Source organism: Mesoplodon mirus (assembly GCF_964341445.2).
Source record: "Mesoplodon mirus genome assembly, chromosome: 7".
In the NCBI taxonomy this organism is placed as follows: domain Eukaryota; kingdom Metazoa; phylum Chordata; class Mammalia; order Artiodactyla; family Ziphiidae; genus Mesoplodon; species Mesoplodon mirus.
Genome location: NC_138983.1, coordinates 63,372,229 through 63,384,456, shown reverse-complemented (window position 1 = coordinate 63,384,456; position 12,228 = coordinate 63,372,229). Strand labels below are relative to the sequence as shown.

The window sequence follows — 12,228 nt, the reverse complement described above, 5'->3', positions numbered from 1 at the left end:
GACAGTTATACTCAAACATTATAAAAAATAATCTAAATAATGTTTAAATGGAATATTTTGTGGGAATAATATTAGAAAAATTAATGGGTTAATTAAAATTATGGACTAAGGTGGCTGTTAAGAAGCTTCATGAATTATATTATTTTCATCCGTCTTTTTACTTAGACCAACACCTTGGAGTCATCCTTGACTTTCTTTCTTTCTCTCTTATACCCACCCCACAGTCAGTGTATGAGTGAATCCTGTCAGGTTTCTCTTCAAAATATATTCAGAATGTGACCAACTCTTACCATTGTCACTACTATCACCTTATTCCTAGCAACTATCATCTCTCACTGGGATTATTCCAATAGCCTTCTAACTCGTCTCCCTGCTTCTGCCCTTGTCCCCATTATGTCTAGTCTCAGCACAATAGCCAGTCTATTCCACCTATAATCTGAAATGAAATTAGATCTTATTACTCCTTGGCTCAAAACCCTCCAGTGACTTGCCATGCCCTTGGAGTAAAAACCAAAGTCATTACTATGAACAGCAAAGTTCTATACATTCTGTCCCCACCTCACTCTCTAACCCTATCTTCAACCACTCCTCTCTCTCTCATTCTGTTCCAGCCACCCTTGGCTCCTTGCCAGGTTCACTTCTGCCTTTGCACTTGACTGTCATCCTGGAATGCTCTTTCCCCCAGATATCCATATGACTGATTCGTGCACCTCTTTAGTTCCTAAATGTCACCTACTCTGTAAGGCCTTCCCTGTAGCCTTTCAGCATTTTCTCTCCTCTGTTTAATATTCTCCATAGCACTTATTTCCATCTTATCTAATCTGTATTTTATTTGTCTGTCTCTCCTACCTAGAGTGTAACCTCCATGAAGACAGGGATTTTTGTCTGGTTTTTACACACTATGTCACCAGTGCCTAGAGCAGTGTCCATAGTACCTGTAACACCCACGTAATGGGTACTCGATAAATATTTGTTGTGAGAATCGTATGATTATAATAATTACAGTTTGTAGGAAGACTCACGGATATAGAGAACAAACTAGTGGTTACCAGTGGCAGGGGTGGGTAGGTAGGGGCAATATAAGGGGAGGGGATTAAGAGGTACAAACTATGAGGTATAAAATAAGCTACAAGAATATATTGTACAGTACGGAATATAGCTAATATAATAACTATAAATGGAGTATAACCTTTAAAAACTGTGAATCACTATATTGTATACCTGTAACTTATATTGTACATCAACTATACTTCAATTTAAAAAATTGCAGTTTGATGAGCTTTGCTATTAAATACTAAGTTTATATGAATTATTCCCTAATTTCTAAACTGTGCAGTTCCAAAGGAAGACTGGCCCAGTTTCCTCAACCCTGAAAGTCTTATTTTGTAAGCCTGTATAAATTCCTATCACCTTTAATGCTATTTATTTGTTCTCTACCCCATGTATAGTCTTTTATTACAAAGGATCTTACATATTTGCATCTCTATAGAGACCTTACCTTCCCCAAATTTAATGAATTTTCTGATTATTAGAGATGGTTCTACCATTTTCACAGTATGGAATCTGATTCATACTTGATTCTGTTTTTTCTCTTACTGCCTTCTCAAGTAATAATTAATAAATGCTAGTTACAAATATTATTATTTTATTCAAAATATTGAACTGTTGCTATAATCATGTCTTTTTAATATAACCTAACTATTGTACTTCACTTTCTCATGTCTCCAGATTGTAAGTTTGTTATATAATAGAACTTAAGATATTCAAGAAGGAAATCTGTTGTTTCAGTTATAGTAGAATGGCATGTGGTTGTTGGATTCAAATAAATCTTTAATTAAAAAATTCTGTAGGGGCTTCCCTGGTGGTCCAGTGGGTAAGACTCTGCACTCCCAATGCAGAGGGCCCGGGTTCGATCCCTGGTCGGGGAACTAGATCCCACACGCGTGCTGCAACTAAAGATCCCACATGCCACAACAAAGATCCTGCATACCGCAACTAAGACCCAGCACAGCCAAAATAAATGATAAATGAATAAATAAATAAATATTTTAAAAAACTGAACCTTAATTTTTTAAAAAAAGAAATTTTTTAAATAAATTAAAATGAAAAGGATTGTCAATACTGATCTCTAAAATTAATTTCTTAATTCTGGGAAAGTTGCCTGACCTCAACAACTAAACAGGATGATGGCTAATCAACCCTACAGGTTATTTTGAGTATCACATGAGATAATATTGTATATTTTGAACCCCACAAATGTAGGGGACATGATATTATTCATTTGCTCAGACTTTTTGCTCTCTTGTTAGGTAATTTGCAAACTTTGAAAACTTCTGTTTCCTAGGATGTTTGACTAAATATTTGTTCCCCTTTTTTGGGAAAAATCGATCAGAAAAATTATCAAAAAATTTTTTCATTTTCTTTGTATTTTTAGATTAACAAAAGCAGTGGCATTGTGGAAGCATCACGGATCATGAATTTGTACCAGTTTATTCAGCTTTATAAAGACATCACAAATCAAGCAGCAGGAGTATTGGCACAGAGCTCCGCCTCTGAAGACCCTGATGAAAACTCATCATCTGTAACATCTTGTCAGGCTAGTCTTTGGATGGGAAGGTATACAGTTCATAAATAACATGTTTCTCTTATTTTCCAACATGCAAAGTACTGAAATCGCATTAATATTTTTGCTGGTGTTCTCCGTGACATCTTAAATCACATTACTTTTTGTCTCAGTTGATATTATATCCCAGATATGCTTTTGGATTATTCTGTGTTTCAGGACATTGTTAGAGTGCCAAATTAAAGAAAAACTAAGGTGGCTCACACCAGGTAATGTTTCTGTCAATCTAGTTTCCATGAATCCACTCTGCGCTCTACTTGCTTGCATTTAATGACAAAGGATATAGTTAGTTAATACCCCTCTTATAATAGGCATTTAGGTTCTTAGACAACCAAAGCTCTTCAGGGAATTAGGTCCAAGAATCTGGCAAAACCATTCCAGTTTTTCTTAAAGATATCTGACTAATTGGAGCATTAACATTGTAAATACCATCTCCAGGACTTGGCAGTCCATTCAGGAATGAACAAGTAGTTGGTGCACATATCGCATGTACTGAGTTACCAGAAGGAAATGAAGTCAGACAGCGTTTTCTGTGATGGTGCTTGTTTACTCAGGCCTAATATATTATTGTTCTATCTAAACTTTCTTTTCCTTCTCTATAATACTTTTGGCATGTGAAAGCTCCCACCTGTTGCCATTTGACAACCATGACCATAATTTAACTTTATAAATGCATCATTGGAAAAAGGCTTATGTGGGTCCAGACATGTTGACATCCTGTCTTATTGTCATACAGGGTAGACAGCACAAATCTGAATTGACAGTGTCTTTTAACTTGAAGTTAAGAATATGGTTAACAAGAACTTCTTTTTTATTGCTCCATTTACAGTTGCATTTTCCTATCCATTCTTAACCACCTGGTTTCCAAATACTCTGTTGTAGTAAGATTGTATTTTAACTTATCATTTCCTGTTTATCTTTAATAGGATTGTTTGGTTTTCTACGTTTGGGCTGTACAAGTGTTGCTGATGAAATGCCAAATGAGTTTTAGAGTATTATAGGCAGGATTTTGGCTTATCTTTTCTGTATTTTGTAAAGTTAATCTTTCAAAGACAGGCGTCTGATTTTCTGCTTTTTTTCCTCTCCCTCTTCAGAATCGTGACTTTTTTTTGAGTATTTTGAAAGTTGACAATAGTATTTACTAGTAAATAGTACTTACTAAGCTCGATGGTAGCAAATTAATTGAAAGTAATACTTTTTTCTTATTGCAGTCATTGTAATGAAGGAGGTAAGAGTGTTATTCCTTTTCATGTGCCCTTGCGACTGGGAAACTCAATGCCTGATTGGTAGGTTAGGGATGCTTCTTGCCTTTGTATGTTTTTTTGGTTTTTTTGTTACACCCTGATATACTTAGTTCATAGAAAAATAGACTTTTCAAGTTGAGAGGGATCTTAAGAGGTATTTATTTGGTTCAGCCTTTCATCTGGTGCCTATTTCTATTAGTGGTTTATATTTATTAAGTACTTGTAGGGTATTAGGCATTGTGATGAGTTCTTTACACGTATAAACTCATTAAATCACAACAACCCCATAGGAATACAATTATTGGTTCATTACAGATGTAGAAACAGGTTTAGACAAATAAATGACACGGCTAGAAATTGGCCTAGCTGAGATTCACATTCTGGCCTGTCTGGCAATACAGCCATGCTCGCAGTCTCTGCATTAGTACTCTCTGGTGCAGGAAGATCCTATACTAGAGTGCTTCTTAAACTTTAATATTCACTGGTTTTGAGAAGGAGCTTGAGATTCTGTCAGGTTCCCAGGTGTTGTCACTACTGCTTATCCATGGATAGCACTTTGCATAGTGAGACTTAACCACATTTAGCCAAGTGGTAGTCCAGCTTGTACATGAACACCTGCAGCTGTAAGGGCCTCACTGCCTCAGACAGGCAAGCCTTTTGATTCACAAATAGCTTTAATCACTATGTAATTTTTCCTTTTGCATTATTTTCCTCAGAGCCAAAATCTGGCTCTCTTGGGACAGCACAGCACAGATTCTAGAACCAAATTGCCTGTGTTCAAATCCTGGCTCTACTCCTTACTGTGTCACTCTGGACAAGTTACTAAACTCTCTTTCCTCAGTTTCCTCATCTTTTAAACGAGGATGACAATGATAAGATCTACTTCATAGGACTCTTGGAAGAGTTAAGTGAGTTGATATATGTAAAATGCTTGGGGGCTTCCCTGGTGGTGCAGTGGTTAAGAATCCACCTGCCAATGCAGGGGACACGGGTTGGAGCCCTGGTCCGGGAAGATCCCACGTGCCACGGGGCAGCTAAGCCCATGTGCCACAACTACTGAGCCTGCGCTCTAGAGCCCGTGAGCCACAACTGAAGCCTGCGTGCCGAGAGCCCATGCTCCACAATAAGAGAAGCCACCGCAATGAGAAGCCCGCGCACCACAACTAAGAGTAGCCCCCACTCGCCGCAACTAGAGAAAGCCTGCACACAGCAACGAAGACCCAACGCAGCCAAAAATAAATAAATTAAATAAATAAACTGCTTGGAACAGTGCCTGGCCCATAAAAAAAAAAAGTCTGTAAAAGTTAACTATCATTATTCTTAAATTATTATTGTATTCTACTTATTTCAGTGACAGTACCCTCTGGAAATCCACCAAACAAGTCTGTTCTCTCTTTCAGCCCTTCAAATACTTGAAAACAGAAATCAGATTCTCACTGAGCCTCTGTTCTCCAGGATAAGCCTCCCCGGTTCCTTCGGCCTTTGTTTGTATAGGTCTCTTCTATATCCCAGAGGCTTTCCTGGATGATCTTTTATTTGTCAATTTGTCTTTCAGGGTAGGGGGCAGAGAACTGAATTCTCCACTTTACAAGTGGTCTAATAAGGACAAACAGAGCAAGACTCTTCCTCCTTCCTTCTTCTGGTCACTGTATTGCTAGGAAGGTAGCAAGAAAAGTGAACATAGTACAGCTTCCACTGGCTGCTTCTGTGTCTCCTGTTCTTTCTTTTACCTCCATCCAGAATGCTGTTCTTTGTAACCCTCTACTCCTCAGTTTTAAACTCTAACCTTCAGGACTCTGTCACTCTTTATGGATTCAATTATATTCTCTGCTACTGACACCCAAGTCCATATTCTTAGACATAAATTGTAAACTCTTCAAGAGCAGAGACCCTAGTTCTTCTGGATCTGGCACAATACGTGGCACCTAAAAGGCATTTAAACATTTAAATGAATAGAGATAGAAAAATTCAAATACATTAGATCCACATCCATCTAGGGTTTCATTCAGTTTCCCCATTTCAATTCAGGGGCTGCCCTCTTTTATACATTGCTAAAGCATAGCATTTAATCTATTACCACATCCTGATGATTTGTCTTTTGTAATGCCACTTAGACCAGGCCCTGATTATCTCCCAGGTGAATTGCTGAAATAAGGATCTGATTGGTGTTCCTCCCTCTAGACTGTCCTTCATACTGCTCTCCCAATTAATCGCCTACAGCATTATTTCCAATGGGGGTTCACTTTCCCCTTGATTAAACTCTGTCAGAACAAGTTTAAACTTATTATTTTGACATACAAGGATCAGATTATCTCTGCTATACTTAAGCAATCTTTTCTCTTATTTTTCTCCCCGGAGCATGATGTTAGCCTCCTTGTTACACACATATACAGAGTTTTGGGTTTTTTTTTTTCCTACCTCTATAGCTTTGTTTATTCACATAGAATGTCCTCTGTCTGTCAAAATCCTATCATTTTTTCTACCTCATCTTTCTGACAAGTTTGAAATATACTGATTTCTTCCTTCTTTACTTAGCACTTACTACATGTAATGCACATTTGACATTTGCTTATCTTCTATATACAAATTGACAGATTTTAAAATACTATATAATGTCTTATATACAGTGGTAAAGCACAGCAGGGAATAAAAACATGTTAGAGATAGTTCCTACCCTCAAGAAGCTTATAGTCCAGTGGCTATACTTTGAAACATTTAATTTTTGTATAATTATAAAAGTAGTACATACTTGATGAAGTAAACCTAAAAATTACAGAATAGCACAAAGATTAAAAGCAAATTAAAATCACTTCAAGAAACATGTATTGAGAACCTCAGACAAACTCATTGTATTCAAAGAACTTACAGTTTATGGATAGACCAACCAACAGACCAACCAATAAATAGCCAATTAAAATACAGTATTTGGGCTTCCCTGGTAGCGCAGTGGTTGAGAGTCTGCCTGCCGATGCAGGTGACACGGATTTGTGCCCCGGTCCGGGAAAATCCCACATGCCATGGAGCAGCTGGGCCCGTGATGGCCGCTGGGCCTGCGCCTCTGGAACCTGTACTCCGCAACGGGAGAGGCCACAACAGTGAGAGGCCCGCGTACCACAAAAAAATTAAAAAATTTTAAAAATAAAATAAAATATAGTATTTAAGTCCTTTAACTGAGGAAAATGTTGGTTTTGAGAGCATAGAGAAGATGGTATCTTGAGCTGAGTAACTGAGGTTGGAGTTTACCAAACTCACAAGGGTATGCCAGGAAAGGAAAACACCACATACAAAGGTCCTTGGCTCATTCAGGGGCATTCTGAATTGTGGCTGGAGTAGAAGGTTCAATATCTCTTTTCTTCCCAAGATGAAAGAGCTCTTTGAGGACAAATAACTTTGCTTTCTAACTCTTTTGTATTTTATACAGCAAGCACCTGATCCTTAAGACTAAGCTATTCTTTCACTTATATGCCCATTATCAGCAGTAGCATAACAAGACCCTGATGGCAGGATCCCTATTTTAGAAAGCTTTGTATCCTGCATGGTGAATAAATCATATATTGGTTGAATTCATTTATAAAAATTCAATATGATTAAAATGGGCTAAGTTATTTTCCAGTTTTGGTCCATATTTTCCTTTTAACCATCTCAGGATTTATCTTTTATCCAGTTGTTTCTTTATGGAATTTGCCCCTCTAGTACTTCATCCCTAATATATTTGCTATCCCTAAAAGATAAGTTAATTTACTCTGATATTGCATGAGTCATATTGTGCTTTATGTTGAGGGCACATAGATGCTTGATAATGCTTTTTAAGGCAATGGAAACAAAGTTTACTGCACAGTGACAACAGAGAATATCATTGCTCCAGCTCAGTTTTCACATTGCAGGGTAAAGCAGCTGACTGACGAGGAGGAGTGCTGTATCTGTATGGATGGTCGAGCTGACCTCATCCTGCCTTGTGCTCACAGCTTTTGTCAGAAGTGCATTGACAAGTGGTAAGTAATCTGCTGCCTTCATGGGTTAGGCCAAGATCAAGAGGGAGAGTGTATATGAATAAACTTCAAAAAATGCAAAAATATTATAGTTAAGTATAAGAGATTTTGTTCTTTAGTACTTTGGATTTTATGACATGCCTCCTACTGGTTAAAATATTTTTATACCTAAAGTTTATAAAATGTGGGGATGTATCTTAGTTTTGACAATTTACTTTTGCTGTAAGGAGATTTGTGCCTGTCTAGAGTCTAGAATCAAACATTCCCCCTTTTCTTCTATTTTCCTCCTCATTTCTACTTTTTTCCTCCATGTATGATTAGAAAGAATAATATGAATCCTTGAATATTGAATATTGGACCTGGAGAGAACTTTAGAGAACAGCTAGTCAAGCTCATTATTTTACAAAATAAGAATCAAGCGTTCAGGAGAATTTATAATTGACATACAATATGTCAATTATAACTACATATATTTAAAGTACAATTTGATATATTTTGATATATGTATATGCCCATAAAAATCATCATCACAATCTAGGTAATGAACAAATCTCTCACTCCCAAAAGTTACCTCATGCCCACTGTAAGGTCTCCTTCCCCCACCCCTTCTTCTAGTCCCCAGACAACCACTAATATGCTTTCAATCACTATAAAATAATTTGGATTCTCTATAATTTTTATAAATGGAATCATACAGTATGTACTCTTTTTTTGTCTGGCTTTTTTCATTCATTATAATTATTTCAAGATTTACTTATGTTGTAGTATGTATCAGTAGCTCCTTCCTTTTTATTACTGAGTAGTATTCATTGTATGGATATACCACAGCTTATTTATTATCCATTCACCTGTTGATGGACATCAGGTTGTTTTCAATTTTTGGCTATTACAAATAAAGCTGCCTTTATATATACTTTAAATGTACATTTGTGGACAACTGCTTTTATGGACATACATTTTGTTTTTTCTTGGATAAATAACTAGAAGTGGAGTGGCTAGATCATACGGTAGGTATATGTTTAACTTTTTAAGAAACTGCCCACTGTTTTCCGAAGTGGCTGTGCCATTTTACACTCCCACCAGCAGTGTATGAGAGCTCCACTTGCCACACAACCTTGCCAGTGCTTGGTATTTGCCAGTCCTTTTAATTGTAGCCATTCTAATAGATGTGTAGTGGTATCTCACTGTGGTTTTAATTTGCCTTTCCCTCCTGACTGATGATGCTGCGCACCTTTTCTTATGCTAATTTGCCATCTGTATTTCATCTTTGGTAAAGTATTCATTCAGATCTTTTGCCCATTTCTTTATTGGGTTGTTTTGTATTAAGTTTTGAGTGTTCTTTATGTATTATGGATACATGTCCTTTATCAGATATATGATTTGCAAATATTTTCTCCCACTCTGTGATTTATCTTTTCATTCTCTTAAGAATGTCTTTCAAAGAGTAGACATTTTTAATTTTGATGAAGTCCAATTTCTCAGTTTGTGATTAATGGATAATGATTTTTTACTGTCATATCTAAGAAATCTTTGTGTAACCCAAGGTCACAAAGGTTTTCTTCCATTTTTTCTTCCAAAAGATTTATAGTTTTTAGGTTTTACATTTTGGTCTATGATCTATTTTGAGTTAATTTTTGTATATGCTGTGACGTGTGGATCAAAAAATTTTTATTTTACGCTTACATAGCTTTCCAGTTGCTCCAGCACAATTTGTTAAAAAGACTATCTTTTCTTCACTAAATTGCCTCTTCACCTTTGTTAAAATCAGTTGTTAAAGCACAGGTGAGACTATTTCTGGACTCTATTCTGTTCCATTGACCTATTGTCTATTTCACACCAATACCACACTACATAGGTTAGTGTAGCTTTGTAAGTCTTAAAATCAGGGAGTGTTAATCCTCCAACTCTGTTCTTTTTCAAAATTGTTTTGGCTTTTCTAGATCTGCATTTCAATGTGAACTTTATAATCAACTTGTCAATTTCTACAAAAAAGCTATAAGAATTTTGATTGGGATTGCATTAAATAATTTTGAGATTGTTAACTTCTTAACAATACTGAGTCTTCCAACCCACATCACAGTATATTTCTTCATTTATTTAGGTCTTCTTTAATTTCTGTCATCAATATTTGTAGTTTCCAGTGTTGCATATCCTTGACAGATTGATCCCTAAGTATTTTATAATTTTTATGCTACTTTAAATGGTATTTTAAAATTTCAGTTTCTGATTATTATATTTCTGTGTACTAGCAATAAACAGATTTTGTGTATCTATCCTGCAACCTTACTGATTTATTTATTAGCTCTGATAGCTTTATTGTAGATTCCATAGGATTTTATCAAGTGTGTGAAAAACACTTTTGAAAGATATTTTTTCTGGATATAGAATTCTAGACTGAAAATATTTTTTCTCTCAGTACTTTAATGACGTTGCTCCCCCCCCCCCGCTTCTTGCTTATATCATTTCCTTTGGGAAATCTGCTCTCATCCTCATCATTTTTCCTCTGTAGGCAATGTGCCTTTTTTTCTCTGGCTGCTTTTAAGGTTTTTTCCCTTTATCACTGATTTTGAGCAATTTGATTGATGTGCGTTAGTTTTCTTCATGTTCCTTGCACTTAGGGTTCATTGAGCTCCTTGGATTTGTAGGTGTATAGTATCATCAGTTTTGGAAATTTTTCAGCCAGTATTTTCTGAAATATTTTTTTCTGTTTTCTTTTGTCCCCTCTCCTTCTGAGACTCCAGTTACTCATGTATTAGACCACTTTAGGTTGTCCCACAGTTCACTGATGCTATTTTCCTTCTTTTTTGAGTCATTTTCTCTGTATTTCATTTTGGATAGTTAATATTGCTATATCTTTTCAAATTCATTAATCTTTTTTTCCTGCAATGTCTAACTTGCCATTAATCCCACCCAGTGTATTTTTTTCTTCAGATATCTTAGTTTTCATCCAGAAGTTTAAGTTATTAATATCTTCCAATCTCTGCTTAATGTTTGTCTTTCCTCTACTTTTTTAATATATGGAATATAGTTATCATAACCTTTCATTTTCTTGCTGCTAATTCTAATATCTGTGTGAGTTCTGGATTACTTTTGATGGATTTTCCTCTTCATTTTGGGTTGTATTTTTATACTTCTTTGTATGACTGGTAGTTCTTAACTGGGTGCCAGACATTGTGATTTTTTTACCTTTTGGGGTACTGGATTTTTTTGTATACGTATAAATATTCTTGAGCTTTGTTCTGGAATATAGTTACTTGGAAACAGTTTGATCCTTTTGAGTCTTGCTTTTATGGTTTGTTAGGCAGGACCAGAATGATGTTTAGTTTAGAAGCTAATTATGCCCCACTAATGAGGCAAGACTTCAGAGTACTCTACCCAGTGCTCTATGAATTATGAGGTTTTCCACTCTGGCTGTTGGGAACAGGCAATGTCCCAGACCCTGTGTGAGCTTTGGTTACTGTTCCCTCAAATCCTTTTGGGTGATTCCTCAGCCTCAAGTAGTATCCTCACATGCACACACTGATCATTACTCTACTGAATATATCTACGGGGACCTTCAGTAGACTCTGGGATTCTCCCTTTGTGTAGCTTTCTCCTTTGCAGTACTCCACCCTATGAACGCTAGCTGCTTTGGCTTCCCGAGGTCCTCAGCTCTGACTTGTCAACTCAGGGAGTCTACCGGGCTCCATCTCAGTCTCCCCTGCTTGCTCTGTAGCCTGGAAACTCTCAAGGACAGTAAGCTGGGCAATTATAGGGCTCACCTTCTTTTGCTTCCTGTCTCTCCAGGGTTATAATCTTTTGTCATCTTATGCTTAGTGTTGAAAACCATTATTTCACGTATTTTGTCCAGTGTTTTAGTTGTTTCAAGTGGGAAGATAAATCTGTTCCCTATTGGCCAGAAACAGAAATTGACTGTTTTAAAATTGTGACTTTTGTGCACAGAAAAGCACACAATTATCTTGAAAAATATCTCTGAGGAACCAGAAATGAATCTGAATTATATATGCCAGCTCTACTTTCACATTGAGTTTTTGGAACAGATTTCTAAATTTTTGCACAAAAGCCAAGGAGCAATTGATATAATTTAATTACTTTGGTCTCAGACTTCACTGAGAGATGAAGAGAAAAATATTTTCCCTCTATGACATGTTTCTGGCTCAAATATGTTATTTTTGAAATTTCCAAAATAATGTTTGACGAGACAAAAAATCCCTTTGGAAAACATAATCTTATTTAAGTGATTATATATAAGCTCTTTTCTCCCCCCAAAATTACTCTGCATGTAAAGTTCATTTATTATTTTAAACCTTGAATGCTTCCATTCCATTGTTTATAGCAGCAAAAGATAGGAAAAAACCTAAATGTCCTTCTA

The 12,228-nt window shown here is 36.3% G+C and overlaps 1 protein-coding gene across 4 annotated transcripts in view; it reads left to right on the top strand.

The window, feature by feature from the left end:
• Nucleotides 1–12,228, top strand: part of RNF141 (ring finger protein 141) — a 55,275-nt gene that overhangs the window by 32,970 nt on the left and 10,077 nt on the right. For all 4 annotated transcript variants that reach the window (XR_014294557.1, XR_014294558.1, XM_082626815.1 and 1 more), the window contains exons 4-5: nucleotides 2,435–2,616; nucleotides 7,752–7,859. Coding sequence is in view for 2 of the 4 variants with exons in the window: in XM_082626815.1 (XP_082482941.1) it covers nucleotides 2,435–2,616; nucleotides 7,752–7,859 (290 nt within the window). In the remaining 2 variants the exon portion in view is untranslated. The remainder of the gene's footprint in view (nucleotides 1–2,434; nucleotides 2,617–7,751; nucleotides 7,860–12,228) is intronic.